Source organism: Pelodiscus sinensis, chromosome 7 (assembly GCF_052426305.1).
Source record: "Pelodiscus sinensis isolate ZL-2025 chromosome 7, ASM5242630v1, whole genome shotgun sequence".
Lineage (NCBI taxonomy): Eukaryota > Metazoa > Chordata > Testudines > Trionychidae > Pelodiscus > Pelodiscus sinensis.
This window is the reverse complement of record NC_143058.1, coordinates 75,216,192-75,234,528: the sequence shown is the minus strand read 5'-3', so window position 1 is coordinate 75,234,528 and position 18,337 is coordinate 75,216,192. Positions and strand designations below refer to the sequence as shown.

The window sequence follows — 18,337 nt, the reverse complement described above, 5'->3', positions numbered from 1 at the left end:
TGTGTCCTTCCCCAAGGCAACAAAGGCAGTCAGCATCTGGATTTCTGAATGGCATAGGCCTGCAGCACACAGTGCAGGCTTTGAAGCCAAGCAGCAGGATATGCCCTATCCCCCAAGCAAAGTGTCTAAGAAGAATAAAAAAGGTCACAGAGCTATTTACAGGCACTTCATTGAGGAGATAACTGTCTACAACACAATAGGATTAAGGGACATGCTAATACAGCTCAGGCTGGAGCACCCTGTTCCAAGCATTAGCACTGGCTTCTGGAAGGAACTGAGGGAGGGGCTGGGGTGCAAGATTCTCTGTAAATTGTGTGGCAGCACAGCTGCGCAGCAGTTTAATGGGCCCCGCCCAAAGGCTCAGAGCTCCCCTGCAGGGAGCTCAGCTGATGGACTGGGAGAGGGGCTTTCTCTTTGAGCAGCAGCAGCAGCTGCCTGCTAAAAATGGAAGAGCTCAGAGAGCAGTTAGGGAGAGGAGATAAGGAAAAGAGAAGGATGGAGTAAATGGCTGGGAGGCGGGAGTTGTATGGTAGGGGACTTTGGGCAGATGAGGAGGAGGGGAGTAAGTGGCTGGGGGGAGCTGGAGGGGAGGGGAGTTTGGGGAGTCCCGTCTCCTGGCTTGGCAGCCTGACAAGCCTGACAAGGAGACAGAGTGGATGAAACAGACAGACAGAGTGGACAGAACTTTTTACCCAATACACTGTAGATACAACCATATGAAAATGTGGCACCAGCTCCAACAACTCAAAGATGTTCATTCACTACAAACTCTACTATGCAAGAGAAAATAATTGAAAAGATCATAACTCACCTGATTTCCTTTGTCAGTAGATTTGCACATATCTTCCTTGTCCAGGCAACATTGCCCTGTTCCTCTCAATTGACAACATGTTCCTTCCTAAAGAAATAATATCCTGTTCAGTATCATTCTAGACTCAACTTCATTGAAATGTGATTTCTTTTGAAATAAATATTTGCAGGGGCGGCCCGAGGCGAGCTGCCGGCAGCTGGCACCCTAGGTGGAATGTACGATCGGCGCCCCCGCCTCCACAGCCCTCAATGGCATGACATCATCATTGGGTGCCCCGTTTAACGCGGTGCCCTAGGTGACAGCCGAGTCAGCCTATACGCATGGGCTGCCTCTGAATATTTGCATATGTATGTATTTCTTCCTGTGCTGAAGCAGATTTGTCCAGTCACTTGAAACTACCCATGTGCCATGGTTACTATTCATGGGTTCAGGAGCTACGCATGAGCCAAAGTTACTATTCTTGCTGTGTCCCTTTTGAAGCACTGCAGGAGTTAGTTCATCTTGTAGGGCCCAGTCCAGCTCCTCTTGATGTCACTGGAAAACCTCCAAGTTCAATAGGGGTTGGATAAGGCTTCTAAAGCAGAACAGAAGCTGGCACAAAGGATTATTGAGTGCACTGGAGAAGGACTAGGTAGACGTGGCTAAACATGTCCTGCTATAACAGGCCTGGGCAAAATACGGCCCGTGGGCCAAATCGGATCCACCAAGCTACTGGATCTGGCTCGCGGAGGCTGTGGAGAGCCCTAGGCAGGCTCTCCTGCTTGCGCTGTAACCCCACACACCATTCAGAAATGCAGCTGTGTGGTGCTTTCTCTTTGAGTCTGGAGGGGAGGGGGGAAGATTCAGATGCTGCTCCTGCCCCCAGCACAATCCCATTGGCCTGTTTCTAAACAGACACTGGCCAATGGGAGCTGCCTTTGTGAATAACAGACAGCCACAAAGCACAACCCTCCTACTCACTCACTCAAGCACATGGCCGAGCAGGCAGAAACATTTTAAGCTCTGCAAGCCTTTAGCTCTGCAGGAAGGCAGGCAGGTAAGTCTCCTGGTGAGAACCCGCCTCTGGCACCTGATCCCTTCCCTTCCCCAACCCTCTGCCCCACACTCCTGCCCCGCTACTCCACATGCACCCATACCCCCTCCAAGATCTGGCACCCCAATCTCCTACCCGAGATCACAATTCCGTCCTACCCTAGGTCATATCCCAAAACCCTGCACCCCAGTTCCCTGCCCTAGGTCACAACTACCTTTCTTCACCCAAACTCCCTCCCAGACTCCATTCGCCCTCTTGCACCCCAATCCCTTACCCCAAGCTCCTTTCTGCACCCACACTCCATCTCAGACCCCGCACCTCCTCCATTAATACCATGGAAGAGTGCGGCCCTCAACCACTTTCCAAAATCTTGGGAGTGGCCCCCCCCATCAAAAATTATTTCCCACTGCTGTGCTACTTGAACAGACTTCTGGTTTATCCTTTTTATTTGTGTTTATAGCTCTAATTGGGCCCATGGACTGTCTTGAAGGTAGTGGAGGGGTATGGGCACACACAGACTGGCTATGTCTTAATGGTTTACATTTGCACTGAATTATAATAATACTTTCAACATAGTCAGTCTGAGTTTTTTCTGAGAGACAAAGTAGGTGAGGTGATATATTTTATTGGACCAATTTCTGTGTGTGAGACACACACAGTCAGGAACAGGCCAGCCAGTGTTTTCCATATCACTCTATATTCCAATGTACAGCTGAGTTTTCAAAGAGGGATGGGCTCAGGATGGGTCTGTGAAATAGTCAGTGGAGCTGTGACAGTGTAGTGGATCTGGCCTAAGACAGATGTTCAAAAAAGGGCAGAAAATCAAAATATATTCAGCTGATTTCCACTTTGTTGTTATTTTTCTTGTAATTCAACTATAATACAGTAAAACCTGGGCTATCCGGCATGCGTGGGGATTAGGGCGTTCCAATTATCTAAAAATCCTGGTTATCTGAGGGTCCCATCAGCCTAGGAAAAACCAATGGACAATAATAGTAAAACTCAAGTTTTAATATTAGTAGTTTTGTAGTGGGAGGCAGTTGGTCTCACATTTCTATTTTGAGTTAAAGATGATTAGTACTTCTGAAATAAAAAATTGTTAAGCCAATCATGGCAAACCAAGCCAGGCCTGTGCGCCTGAAGATGTGACAGTATTGTGGCTGGGGGCAATGCCGGATAACAAAGGTTTCTGGTTAACAGAGTGCCAGATAACAAAGGTTTCTCTGTCTCTATGTGAGCGTTGCTAGCCTGGTTATCCCTAGCTTCTCTTAACAGAGGAGAAACATGGCACATTTCAATCATTTGGACTATGAGTCACCAAAGACTCAAGAACAGACTTAACTAAAAGACTTAAGACTTGACATGACCAGGGCCTTATTTATGACAAGAATGAGGATAGTAGAGACTGTCAAGGCAGCTCATAACCATTGCGAACACCTACATCTTCACAAGAGGCCATTTATTCCGGATGCCTCAAGACCTGATTTTCTGAGTTGCTGAGCATCTAAACTCAAGTCAGTAGGAATTACAAGTGCTCAGCACTGCTAAAAAAGAATCTTGTAAGGGCCACCTTCCAAAAGAGCAGAAAGGCAGATTTCCAAGGGCTCAGCACACACAATTATATATCGATTTTCCAACAAGATCCGATTGTGTTGAGGCACATAAAAAGTGTTCAGCACTCAGCTGCTTTGTGATTCTTATGACCAGATTTTCAAAAGAACTGAGGACGAAAGGTGGACTCAGTTTTTCTACAAATCTGGCCAATTCTCTTTGTGCCTAGCAGGAACAGAGATCATCTGAAAATCTGTCCCTAGTTGGGCTTTCAGAAACTGAACACTCAAAATTAGGGGATACTTTTGAAAATGTTGAAGCATTTGTCTTCTACCTACCCCCGCAAAAGACTTATAGGTGTCTATAATTGGTCTATATCCAGTGCAACGGCACAAATTACCTGAAATGAATAATAAAATAATTAATCATAAGGAACAATATGATAATAATTATTAATATAAACACAATTCGAAATGGCCTTGAAGCAAGCCTTGGCACACTGACTCTCAGGAAATTAAGATCCACAATCACATCTGGCTCTTGGTTCGCCAATGGGCTGATCCAGAGCTACAGAAGAGCCAAACACTTCTGGAACTGGGGGAATGTTCTTATGGGGAGCCAAATCCAAGAATTTAATCTCAAGCCCATCGCTAATAATAATGATTTATTTTATGTAATTTATGTTGCTATAGAAATGACGTAAATCATCCCAATAAACTACTGCTACTATTAATGTCACTGTGTTTTCTTCAATGAAATCCAAACTCTCTATCTTGGGGTTTTATCCTGACAACCATCACGGTAGTATCTGAGTGCCCTCTATGTAAAATTGATAGCAATATAGAAGTCACATGGGGACGTCATGAAGCTTCTGGACTCTTCTCTCTTTCCAGGGTCACAACTCGGCTTGGCTAGGTGTTTTTTGGGGGTATGGAACTATAAAGAGGGTTTGAAATGAATGTAGTTTATGGTGCAAAGATTTTCAATGAGAAAATTTAGTCAGTATTTTAATATACTAAACCCAGACTCAGGCTGTGTCCAGACTCCATGCCTCCGTCGACGGAGGCATGTAGATTAGCCAGATCGGAAGAGGGAAATGAAGCCGCGATTAAAATAATCGCGGCTTCATTTAAATTTAAATGGCTGCCCCGATCTGCCGATCAGCTGTTTGTCGGCAGATCGGGAGAGTCTGGACGCGATGCCCCGACAAAGAAGCCTTTCTTCATCGACACAGGTAAGCCTCGTGAAACCAGGTTTACCTGTGTCGATGAAGAAAGGCTTCTTTGTCGGGGCATCGCGTCCAGACTGCCCCGATCTGCCGACAAACAGCTGATCGGCAGATCGGGGCAGCCATTTAAATTTAAATGAAGCCGCGATTATTTTAATCGCGGCTTCATTTCCCTCTTCCGATCTGGCTAATCTACATGCCTCCGTCGACGGAGGCATGGAGTCTGGACACAGCCTCAGAGCCGGCCTTTGATATGGGCGACAAAGGCTGTACCTCAGGGCAATGCGCTGATGGGGGTGCATTTGAATAGTTCCACATGACCTTACCTGGGGCCAGCCAGCTAAGCAGGAGGGCAAACACAGCAGTTAGCTCAGCCATGGCCAGGGAGTACAGATTAACTCACTGACTTGTCTCAGGTAACTCCTCTGGTCTGGTGGGAGCAGCAGCAAGTGTAGGTGCCCAAGGGACTCCCCATTTTCTCTGGGACAGAGGGGTCCTGTAGAAGCCAGTGGGGGAGTGGGTGGGGCAGGCTGTACTGAAAGAGGGTCAGGGTGGGTGGCTGAGTTGGGTGGGGTGGGGGTGAAGGAGTGTGTGTGTGCGCATGCAGCCTATCTTTGTATTCTGGCTGGCTGGGGTTTGGAGCAGCCCAGTGTAAAGCAGGTCAGGGTCCACCCTCCCTTTTCTTTTCCTTTCACCTTAAGAGCCACTTATCTAGGTCTTTTCCTTGGCTCTTCTGGCAGGACTGGTGCACTGTGCACACCGTTAGCTCTGCCAAATGCACAGTAAGCAGACCCAGGCTAACTCTGCAGCCTGCCTACTCCCATCCCATGCCTTGCCTGCAGAGAGGTGTAAGGAGGCCTTGTTCTTAAGCTAAGGCTTTTGGCTCAGTAAGGAAGGTACATTCCAAACCAGTCATTTAAACTAAGGTTAATAGCTAGGGCACCATTTCCCTGAGGCTGGGCCTAAACCCAGTCCTGTCAGTGTGAGATACTTTCCTGAGTGATAAGTATCTAGAGAAATCTGTACTTGGGAGAACTCCGGGTTTTCATTTTGCTGGCAGGCTGTCCATTCACATTGCAAGCCATGGACCTGAGTCTCTACCACAGCCATGTCATTCAGGAGTCACTCAGCGCTGTTACACTGATGTAGAACTGGGGCAAGAGCAGAGTCAGTCCAATGGGGGGTGGATTTTCCAAGGGCTCAGCATTGACTAACCTCTGCACCCAAGGAAATCAGTATGGGTCTGTCTACACTGCCCCCCGAGTTCGAACTAGGGTGGTTAATGTAGTCATACGAACTTGCAAATGAAGCCCGGGATTTGAATTTCCCGGGCTTTATTTGCATGTTGCCGGGCGCCGCCATTTTTAAATGTCCGCTAGTGCGGACTCCGTGCCCGCGGCTACACGCGGCACGAACTAGGTAGTTCGGACTAGGCTTCCTATTCTGAACTATCTGTACGCCTCGTGGAATAGGAAGCCTAGTCCGAACTACCTAGTTTGTGCCGCATGTAGCCGCGGGCACGGAGTCCGCACTAGCGGACATTTAGAAATGGCCGCGCCCGGCAACATGCAAATGAAGCCCGGGAAGTTCAAATCCCGGTCTTCATTTGCAAGTTTGTATGACCACATTAACCACCCTAGTTCGAATTAGGGTGGTAGTGTAGACATATCTTAAGTGCTTTTGAAAATCGCATCTAGGCTATGTCTACACTGGCAGCTTCTTGCACAAGAACAGCCATTCTTGTGCAAAAATTTGCCTGCTGTTTATACTGCACGCACGTTCTTGCGCAAGTAAATTTACAGTCTAGCGTTGTAAAACAGGGCTTCTTCCGGAAGAGTTATTCCTCTCCCCATGAGGAATAAGCCCTCTTCTGCAAGAGGTCTTCCACAAGAGGGCAGTGTAGACAGAAAACATGAATTTCTTGTGCAAGAAGCCCCTATGGTTAAAATGACCATCAGAGCTTTCTTGCTCAAGAGAGCATCCACACTGCCATGGATGCTCTTGCACAAAAGCACATGGCAGTGTGGACACGCTCTTGTGGAAGATTTTTTGCACTAGAACTCTTCCTCAAAAGAGTTCTTGCACAAGAAGCCTCCTGTGTAGACATAGCCCTAGAGTCATACAGTTTTGAGAGCAGAAGGGACCACTAGTGATATGATCTCTTGCATATAACTCCACGAACCCTGTTAGCTCTGTGTAGAGACCATTAACCTGGATTAGAAAAATATTTCAACCCCTCAGGTGACTAAGCTTTTGTGTGCCACAAGCAGAGAACAGAAGGGACCAAGCACCCTGCCATAACAGGGAATTGATTTAGTGAGCTATATCATCAGATATAGTGCTTAGGAGTCCAACCAACTTCATGTGATTCTGAAATATTTTCCTCTGGTCTTTCAGTGAAATCACAACTTGCATCTGATGAGGTTTAACAAGGACAAGTGCAGAGTCCTGCACTTGGGATGGAAAAATCCCAAGGATTCTTACAGGCTGGGGACCAACTGGCTAAGCAGCAGTTCAGCAGAAAAGGACCTGGAGATTACAGTGGATGAAAAACTGAATGAGAGTCAATAGAGTTCCCTTGTAGCCAAGAAGGCTAACAGCATATTGGGGTGCATATGGGAGGAGCATTGCCAGGAGATCTAGGGAAGTGATTATTCCCTTTTATTTGGCACGGTTGAGGTCACATCTGAAGAGTTGTGTCCAATTCTGGGCCCCTCCGTAACAGAAAGGGTGTGGACACATTGGAGGAAGTCCAGTAGAAGGCAACAACAATTATTAAAGAGCTGGAGCATATGACTTATGAGGTGATTCTGAGGGATTTGGAATTATTTAGACTACAGAAAAGAGTGAAAGGAACTTTGACTGCAGCCTTCAACTACCTGAAGGGTGGCTCCAAAGAGGATGGAGAGAGGCTCTTCTCAATGGTGACAGATGACAGAAGGAGGAGCAATGTTCTCAAATTGTAGAGGGGGAGGTCTAGGTTGGATATTAGAAAAAACTATTTGACCAGGAGGGTGGTGAAGCACTGGAATGGGCTACCTAGGGAAGTGGTAGAATCTCCATCCCTAGAGATTTTTCAGTCCCAGCTTGACAAGGCCCTGTCTGGGATGATTTAGTTGGGCTTGGTCCTGCTTTGGGCAGACGCTGGACTCAATGACCTCCTGAGGTCTCTCCAGTCCTATGATTCTATGATCTTTGGAGCATGGAAAAAAAACCCACACTTGGCCTCCAATTTTACTTCCTAAAGTGTAAACGTAAACCTACCATCGAGAGCTGCAATTATCTGTTCCATGGAGGGTTCAGGGTGGTTCCTCAGCAAAGCATACATGGACATCACCATTCCAGGAGTGCAGAAGCCACACTGCGAGCCATGGCACTTGGCCAGCCTTTCCTGGAACAGAACAGAACAACAAGCCCTGTTGTCAAAGTACAGCTTCACTCTTGGGGTACGTCTACCCCAATAACTGACGTTATTCCAAAATAACATACTCCGTGCCTACACTACAAGCAGTTATTTTGATATAATGTGGAAAAAATGTTGAGCTGGAGGACTTCTTACTCGAACTCCTGTAACCCTCATTTTACGAGGAATAAGGGAAGTTGGAGGAAGAGTGCTTTTCCCTTGACTCCTGCTGTGTAGACAGTGCCAAAAGCCAAAATAAGTTATTTTGACTTAAGCTACGCAGTTGACGTAGCTGAAGTTGCGTAGCTTATTTCGGCTTTAGCCCTACTGTATAGACGTGCCCTTAAAGCTCTCTACAGATGCAGCTTTGCTTGTAGTGTTAAAGTTAGGAGCTTCAGCATTTGAAGTGTTACATGGAGGTTAGGTCTATTAATGGCTATTAGCCAGGGTGGGTAGGAATGATGTCCCTAGCCTCCGTTTGCCAGAGGCTGGAAATGGCTGACAGGGGAGGGATCACCTGATGGTTACCTGTTCTCTTCACTCCCTCTGGGGCATCTGGCATCGACCACTGTCAGCAGACAGGATACTGGGCTAGATGGACCTTTGGTCTGACTCAGTATGGCCAGTGTTATGTGCTTATGTACAGCATTACCATTGATATGTAAGAGTTGTCAGTCGTCTTAGTGAAAAACAAAGAGGTTCTTAGTTATCCACAGGCAACCTCACCAATGCCAATGGGCTTCTCCGGTGTAAATGAGAGCAAAATGAGGGACAAGACCCACCAGCACAGTGAGCAGCCTTGTATACATTTCTACAAGCATGGAGGACAGAGCAAAACAAAACAGCTAATAAATTACAACTTTGCAAGGAGTGAGAGGTCCCTAGGGAACATTCCCATCATTCAGGCACTAAGGAACAAGATTATGCATGGAACTGAGAATTGTCACTAAAATGTTTTAAAATTGACTGGGGTGAGACTGTGCCTTTAAAATACAGGCCTGAGTTGGAGGAAGTGGAGATGCACCGAATCAGGGCAGCTCCCCAAAATACAGAGAGACTGTGCACCACTCTCTAATCTAATCCCTATCTTCCTAATACTTATAGGGACTCATCCCTTAGGAGCATGCTGCTGACCCAATCTGCCAGCTGGTACATAGAAAGCAGTGGGGTGACGCTCTCTGCTTTTCTCACATGGCACTGGCAGGGAGCAGTCCATGTGCTTTGAAGACTGCAATTGTACCTGAGCCCTGCACAAGAGCAGGAGATCTCTATTTACTGCACGTTCTCCCCTGTATGCCCATAAAAGGGCCAGGGACAATCTGACACTTTAAAATAGTGCCGTTCTTGTGATCAAAACCAGCAGTACCTGCTCAGGGTAGACACCCCTGGCTAGCCTTGATGTATCATTTTACAGCTTCAGATTTATCCTTTCTCCTGAAGGATCCTTTTTAGAACCAATTCTCTTCTGTTGAGGTATCTTGAGTGCTAGAGTAGAAACGAGCTCTGGGACATCTTCCCCTAGATCAGAGTTTGGTTTGGAGATTTAGCTGAGACCTCATCTCTAAGCTCTGGCCAGGAAGATCCAGAAGCTGGGTGTCATCTCCTTAGAGCAATTTTCTACTGCAATGAACCACCAAACTCGATCACAAGGCCAGCACACCTTGGCAGATATAGCCAGAGCACGGGAAAGGAAAAAATCCCCAAACCTTCAACTGCAAGTTACAGCGTGCTTTCACCTGGATTGGATGAACCCTCGTTTTTGTGCTTCCAACACCTTCCACAGTGGTGACAGCAGAGCCATGCAGCGAGCATATGGGTAGGAGACAGGAGTTGGCAGGGTAATGCCTTGCACATGTAAAGGAGAATCATGACATTTAAAATAGGATAGTGCCGCTCTGCGGTGCAGGATCATGGGGAATGAAGCACCCATGGAGATTACACTCAGTTTAGTGTGGAACTGCAGGAGTTAAACAGCATGGGGATGGGGAAAGTGATGTTTCTGAGCAGTAGCTGTACATAACATTGAACTAACCTCAATACTGTGTGCATTTTAGGCCTGTATGCGGCGGGGGGAGGGGAAGGGTGTGAAAGTACCTCCCCATGACTCCCAAGTAAGTGTGCTCTGGCTGGCCAGAGGAAAGCAGGAGCGGTGCATTGCCTGAGCCTCTCTCCCCCATGTTCTGGCCAACCAGGGGAAGACTGAGGCTGATTTCCCCACTTACTTGGGGGACCATAGGGAGTACATTCACACCCTTGCGGTCCACATTTACAAAAAAAAAGCACCCCCCTCCAAAATTCCTGCATACAGGCCTGCATTCAGTAGCAACATTTTCAATATGCCCTAAGCTTTATACAACTGCCTATGTAAGGAAACGGAGGACTCACTTTTAAATACTATTTATTAACTTACAACATATACTGCAATAACCGAAGGACCAGACTCAGACCTGATACTAGTAGGTGCAACTATACTAAAGTAGCTGCGCTCCCATAGACAGGGAGAGGCAAAAAACTCCACCTACAACAATGCCCGCTATGGCCAATGCCATGCAAATCTAATTTATTGTGTTAGTTACATCACACATCACTGAAATCAGTAAGAGCTGAATAAGAACTATGTGAAAATTGACGAAGGACTTATCTGGGATAACAAATCCTAGGCCAATTCAAGCAGGACTCCCAACTTTCCAGTAGCTGCTACAGAGGTCCAGCATAAAATAAAGATCTCTCCTAGCCAAGGTGGTTATCATTTGCTGAATAAATAAAGGTTTCTTGAGCAAGAGGATTTCAAGTTTCTTGAGTGGGATTTAAAATCACATCACCTATAATCATGGGACCATCCCTATGGTGTGCCATGCAGATAAAACAGTAAAGTAAAGTAAAGTAAAAAGTTTTCAAGTATCTACCAGCACCCAAGAATATAAACCTAAAAGAAAAGAAAAAACACAAATAAGTGCCCTCCCAATTAACAACGGGATTCTATTAACAATCAGTTATAGCTTCCAAGGGTGTGATTTTCAAAAGTGCCCCAGTGCCTAAAACACACTGAAATTCACTCATCAAGGCACTTTAGAAAATTCAACCCCAAATCTTAGTTTAAGGATACTTTATCTTCTTGGAACTTGGTTCATATGTGGAGATCATCACAGTGCAGGCTCCACAGCCACCTGTTCCACAACCATATTTTGTTCCTGAGAGACGAACTGTAAATGCAATAGTTAAGGAAAGAAGTTGCTGCTTCTCAAAGTTGTTGCTCCCACCTCACAGACTCCTTTTCATTTTACTGGTGCATGAAAAGATGAAGGAAAATAATTAAATAATGTAGACCATCCAGGCAGGAAGAGGAACTATTCTAGGAAATAGTGAAAAAGAGTTGGTAGTGCTGTTGGATAATCAGCTGAGCATGAGCCCGAGTGCTACACTGTGGACAAAAGAGCTAATGTATGAACAGGTAAACCTGGAGCACAGGCTGAACCTCGCTAGTCTGGCATCCTTGGGACCTGACTGGTGCTGGAGCAGAGAATTTGTTAAACCACAGGAGATCAATATTGACAAGCAGCATTACCAACACTTCCACTGCTTGCTGGGCTCTTAGAAGACAGTTAGGGGTAGATTAGAGCTAAGTAATTGCACAGAACACTGAGAGCCAGGACTAGAGGCTGTAAAAAACTTTATGGGACCGTGGGAAACTTGGCCTCACCCATGATAAGTGAACATCTGGCTAACTGAAATCATGCCATACCAAGGATGTTGCTGGACCAGAGAGTGCTGGACTAGAGAGGCTCAACCTATAGAAGTAAAGAGGTTATTTCACCTGTGTATTTGGCATGGTGCAACCAATGATGAAATACTGCATCCAGTTATGATGCCCATGTAACTGGCACCCGGTGGATTTGAACGGGGATCTCTGAAGCAGAGTATAGGAGCATCTACCTGCTGAGCTAAAAGCCAGCTGCCTCCTAGGCTATGCTGTAGAGGTCTCTTGATCTTAACTGTTGCTGTGGTCTAGGTACCACTTGCATTAGACTGGCATGATTTTGCGGAAATACTTTTAACAGAAACATTTTTCTGTTAAAAGTATTTCCACAAAAGAGCGTCTAGATTGGCATGGATGCTTTTGCACAAGAAAGCTCCGATGGCCATTTTAGCCATCGGTCTTTCTTGCGCAAAAAATTAAGGTGCCTGTCTACACTGGCCCTCTTGTGCAAGTATTCTTGCGCAAGACGGCTTAGCCCTGAGCGGGAGCGTCAAAGTATTTGTGCAAGAAGCACTGAATTCTTACATTAGTGGCTCTTTTGTGCAAAATCTTGCCAGTTTAGACGCATCCTTTAGGTGTGTGGGTTACACCCACAATTAAAAAAGGACGGTGATAATTTGGAGAGGTTTCAGAGAAGAGCCACAAGAACAATAAAGAATTAGAAACCTGCTTTATGCTGATAGACATAAGTTCTTACATGGTCCTTCTTTGACTGGGGCTAGAGTCGATGACTTCCTAAGGTCTCTTCCAGCCCTGGGATTCTATGATACTGTGAAAAAATTAGGACTGTTGAACAATTAAAAAAATAATTGCAGTTAATCATGAGATTAAAAAATATTGTCAAGATTGATTGCAGTTTTAATCATAGTGTTAAACAATAACAAAATAACCATTTAATGTTAGCATGAAAGCGTGTCCTTTGGAATGTTCGCCGGCACATGAAGGGACATATAACTGTTTAGCATATCTGCCATCTAAATACCTTGCAATGCCGGCTACAACGCCATGTGGATGCATGGTCTCACTTTTAGGTGACCTTGTAAATAAGAAACAGGTAGCATTATCTCCCACAAAAGTAAACAAACTTCTTTGTCTTACAGAAGGACTGAACAAGAGGGTAGGACTGAGTGAACTAATAAGCGCTAAAGTATTTTTAAAAATTTCAGTAATGTGAAAAACTCTATATTTGTAAATTGCATGTTCAAGATAAAGAGATTAGATTACAGTTCTTGTATGAGGTGACCTGAAAAATACTATTTTTTTGTTTATTTTTTTTACAGTGCAAATATATGTAACGAAAATAGAAATGATCACTGAACATTATGTATTGTGTGTTGTAATCAAAGTCAATATATTTGAAAAATGGCCAAAATATTTATAATAAATTTAAATTGGTATTCTATTGTTGTTTAACAGTTCAATTAAAACTGCAATTAATTACAGCTTTTAAAACATCTAGTTAATTTGTTTTCCATTAATTGCTTGTGTTAACTCCGAAGAATTGATGGCCTAAAAAATACCTTTCTCTGTTCAACTAGGTTCTTTAGTCTAACAGAGAAACGTATAACACAATCCAATGGCTAGAAGTTGAAGCTAGAAAAAAATCAGACAGGAAATAAGGTGTACATTTTTAACAGCGTGGGAAATTAATCACTGGAACAACCTACCAAGAGGTCATCACTGGCAATTTTTGAATCAAGACTGGGTGTTTTTCTGAAAGATATAATCTAAGAATATTTTGGGGGACATCCTATGATGTGTTAGATAGGTCAGACTAAATGATCAAATGGTCTCTTCTGGCCTAGAAATCTACAAATGTCTCACTGTTCAAGAGGTGGGTATTGTTCCAGTATCAACTGTTGAACACTGTCGCATTCTTAAATGAACCTCGTGGGAAGCTGCTCAGCATTTACTTCTTGCTATGCATGTTGATGCAGGACTAGTTCCTAACAAGAAAAATGACAGGAAAGAAATCATTGTAGGGCGAAGCAAAGTTAAGAAAAATGAGAGCCTTTTCTCTTCTGAGACTGTATGGAATGAGGTTCTCTGGCTACAATTCAAAGCATACGAAATATATTAGTTTTGAAATTGTAAATTATTGATGTAGTAAGATTGAGAGCCTGAAACATAGGCCCATGTATCACGGGCCTGGTGTAAGGCCTGAGGCCTAGACAACAATGGTCAAGACTTTGCTAATATAAAACAAAGAGAAGTACTAAGCACAGGCTGTGAGCACATTCCAGAGGGGTTGTAATAGAACACTTGGGGAAGAAACATCTTGGTACCAACACCCCCTCGCCCTTCCCCTCCCAACAGATAACAGGAACATACTGACCCAGGTTCAGGACAGGGTCTAAATTGACAGCATGATAGATATTGATCAAACCCCTATATATAAGGTAATGGGTGGCAGGTAACATCTGAGGGTGGCAACCTGATATGTCAGGAGTGATGTGTAATTTGTTGGTACTTGCGTATAACAGTGTACCCGAAGAGTTTGTCCACCCTAGGAAGCAGTGATGGATTCCCATGTCACTGAGTTGTGTCCATTGTCAGGGGGTACGTATGCGTAATGGTTCAGTGGAGTCCACTGACAACTATTACAGTACTTCATTTGACAATAAGCTTGGTCTGGTGCCATCGATCCTTATCTGATTTTGTGGTCTTTGGGGGTTTTCTTGGAGTCTGCTGTGTTGGCTATTTGTGCAAGCCTACACAACACACAGAAGAGCACAGCTGAAAGGTTATCTTCATAAACGGAGCAGGAGATCTGTTAGGATGCCACACCAGAGAATCCTGACTACTACAATTGGGAAGATGCCAGTGAAAAGATCAAAAATTCTTAACCAGTGCCTACCTTCAACTACTGCAGACCAAGGAAGATTTCTCAGTAGACACATTGAAAAAGTGTCATTCCTTTGATTTTAGTATCATTCAACTCTCGGTCTTTCTACAAGGCTCTAATCTTTAAAGTCATAAGCATCTGCTTCTGCTTAATTTCACGCATCTTAGAGCAGATAAAACAACTGGAATAAGTTGTCAGAACTTCATTGACTTCAGTGGAGCATCTGGCTCTGTGAGGAGTCCCACTGACATAAAAATAAACACATCAGTGTTCCCTCTAAGCAGCGTAGCAGTCCAGCTTCGCAAGTGATTAATCAGTCCCGCCCAGTCAGAGGCTAAGGGCTCCTTGCAAGGAGCTGACTGACTGGACGGGGCTGATTAATCACCTGTGAAGCTGTGCTGCTGAAGCACATATGTAAGTTTTGTCAGGACAAGGGTCTAAATGAATTGCATGACACTGTAATAACTTCATATTATTTTTCTTAACTAGTATACCATTATTAATACATAACGTTTCGAAAATATTTATATAAGCTTTTCAAGCTGTAATGAATAATTGTATTTGTTTTTGGTAATATATTAAGTTCTATAGAAATGCTTGTATGCACTAAGTAGAAACCTTCACCACATATAATTAGTGCAAATATTGCACATGTATCACATTGCCCTGTGGCTAGTGGCTCAAATGTAGGACCTGGGAGTTTGGAGAGGACTATGTTAAGGTAGAACTGGCTGACAAACTTGTGGAGACAGTCTATATGAGCCTTTTAGAAACCGAACCACCAAGTGGTCAGAAAATACCATATGCCAGGGATGTTGCCATGGCAGCCAGGCGCATACTTATAGATGAGGTGGAAGGGAATTGGTGCTTCAGGTAAAGGAGGTACTCCAATATCAGAGGATTTGTTGTTAATGTGGAAGAAGAATTTAACTGTGAGGCCCAAGTGGAGAATCTCTTCCACTTAGCCAGATAGGTGGCCCTTGCAGAGTGTTTTCTATTACCCATAAGGACTTGACAAACCTGATCTAGCAAAAGATGGATCGAGAGGGGGATCTGGTATGCCATTCTCGAGTGCACCTTCACACATTTTGCTTTGAACCAGAAGAAGGTTTGGACTGGTTAGAGCCTTTTGATGAGCTTCACTGGGACACTTGAGGCACTCTATATGAGGGTCACTCTTTGGCACAAGCTTGACAGCTTTAAAGCCCAGGGACCGAGGCATGCCCACGTCTGGAGAGAAGGAAAAAGAACAGGGCATCCCCTAACTATTTACAAGTAACCACTATTAACAAACGATAACTATTAACTATAACAACTCTAAACTCTAAACTGAAGCTTCTAGGAGCCCTTGCAAAATAGCAAGAGTGAGTTGTTCTAGCTGTTGTCACCCAACAACAAGAAGGAACCGGGGAGTTGGCGTGTCAGCAAGGCTAAATACTGAGCGCCACTGCAGGGGGTGCTTATGCTGACTCGATGGTTGCTGCTACACAAAATCTTCCAGCTTCCATGTGCAGGTACATCTACATTGGAAAGCACATGAAGAAACGCTTGAAGAAGAACCTCTGGGGGGTGAGGGGCTGGGAGTGTTAGTCTATTGTAAGATTACACCATTCGAAAGCAACTCCCCCAAAAGGATACGGCCCTTTCTCAGGTAAGACAACAGCAATTCTTCAGGATCTGCATTCCTCTCTATTATCTGCAATAGGAAATGAAATAAGAGATTATACATTATTGATATGTGATGCAAGTTTCCCATTGGGATTACCTGGCCTTTCTGAAATGTTTTGATTGGCTAATAACAATGCAATTGTGTTATGGCACGCACCTTTCATTTGCTCATAATCTGTAAACAGGTGAATGTATTTCACAATAGAAAATTCAGCTTTGTATTGACAGCTGAAGAACTAGCAATGTTGTGGGAGGACTGGAAGGCTCACAGTGAGGAGAGGCTGAGAAGTAACAGAGGCTTGTGAAAAGGCATGCGAAGGCAAGAACTTTAGAGCCTGATCCTGCAATTGATTACACCACTGTAAATCAGGAGTCGTTCCACTTGAGTCAAAAGGCGTACAATGATGTAAAGAAAATGGGGATGAAAACAGAATTGGGGTCCTTATTTTGAAAGCTATGGACTTTTGTGGGTGAAGGGAATGAAAAACACAGTTTGGGGATCTTTGCATGGCCCACTGAGGCAGAGGAATGAAGCCAAGCGTAGCCAGTTCCTCCTCAGAGACTACAGCAGGAAGATGCAAGAAATTCTCAACACAGTGAGAGCAAGAAGGGGAGTTGGATTTTAAATCAACCAGTTTTAAGTTTAAAAAAGTTCACTGTTGATTTTATTTTTCAGGGGCTCCATTAGCTGAGCAACAGGACTGTGTGAAGGATGTGGCTGTTGTAATGGCATGCCCCATCATGCTGGAAAACGAGTACTAATGAGAACCAAGAACGGAAAGATTGGTGGGTGGAGGGCAACATGGGACCTCACTGGAGAATGACAAGCTTGTCCAGGGGCATTTAAAGACACCATAATAAAACTTCAGCTTTGCTATGGTATGGGGTAGACTGTATTTCAAAAGGGAAGGGTTTATTGAACTTCCAACCTTCAATGAACATGCCCAGGTAAACACTTTCCCTTTTCTATGACAGGGAAATAAGACTGGATACAACGGATATAGCTACACTGCACACTGAAGTCAGGCTCTGACTCAGGTCTTAGCTCAACAATCCCTTTTGCCCACGCACAAATCAGTTTAACTCAGATCAGCAAGCACCCAGGACTGGCTACTAGGACATTGCTGGGCATGGGGGAGAGATGGATTAGACCCTGAGCCCAGCTGTGACGGAGGAATTTATTAAAAAATGGAATTTTTAATGACATAACTCAGGGCAAAAAGAAAAGGTGAGAAAACAAATGTACTTGGAAAGGAAGTATTAGATTTCAGCTGGCACTCACTGTTCAGAACAGAGGCAAGTAAAGAGTCTATTTCCACTGACTGATTTTTTAAAAAAAATATAGTAACAGCATGGGACCATCTTGCTATTGCTCTATTTTCTCCAAATATAACATATTACAGATCTTGATAGCTTTAGGTTTTAGTAAATTGCTACATTAATTACAACAGGTCACTGGTGCTATAGAAAATATTGTCAATACATTAAGACACCACCTTTCAAAAATAAAACACCAAAAGTCTTACCTTCCTGCCATTCACAAAAAATATGAGTGCATCTGAGTGTGTGGAGCAAGCCATTAGATGGCGTAACAGTGCAGCTTGGAAGTTAAAGAGGAAGCTGTTAAACACCAGCAAAAAATCAATGTAAGCAGGTGTAATTTCAACATCCAACTAAACTTTGTTCTGTGCCCCACAGACATAAAAGCATCAAACTGGATCGATGAGGAGGAGCCAAAGAGGAGTATATTGCTTCTCAGCTCTGTAGGCTAAAATGAACCAATTGGGTCCTTTTCCCTACCTTATCTGTCATGTACTAATGTGATTTAGGTAGAATATGGAAACCTGAGCCTTCAGAAACAATGCTGGGGCTTGTTTTTCCTGCATGAACTGTTCTGATAGATGAAGAGCCACAAGGGCTACGTCTAGACTGGCATGATTTTCCGGAAATGCTTTTAACGGAAAAGTTTTCCGTTAAAAACATTTTCGGAACAGAGCTTCTAGATTGGCAGGACGCTTTTCTGCAAAAGCACTTTTTGCGG

At 44.3% G+C, this 18,337-nt stretch overlaps 1 protein-coding gene across 1 annotated transcript in view; it reads right to left on the bottom strand.

Moving 5' to 3' along the window:
* Positions 1-18,079, bottom strand: part of LOC102453236 (aldehyde oxidase 3) — a 105,508-nt gene extending 87,429 nt beyond the window's left edge. Inside the window, exons 1-7 of the mRNA XM_006117936.5 lie at positions 17,823-18,079; positions 16,267-16,324; positions 11,133-11,229; positions 9,763-9,871; positions 7,888-8,014; positions 3,734-3,795; positions 812-898 (exon numbers count right to left, since the gene is read on the bottom strand). Coding sequence (XP_006117998.3) covers positions 812-898; positions 3,734-3,795; positions 7,888-8,014; positions 9,763-9,871; positions 11,133-11,229; positions 16,267-16,324; positions 17,823-17,876 — 594 coding nt within the window. The 5' untranslated portion in view covers positions 17,877-18,079. The remainder of the gene's footprint in view (positions 1-811; positions 899-3,733; positions 3,796-7,887; positions 8,015-9,762; positions 9,872-11,132; positions 11,230-16,266; positions 16,325-17,822) is intronic.
* Between the last annotated feature and the right edge of the window lie 258 nt (positions 18,080-18,337).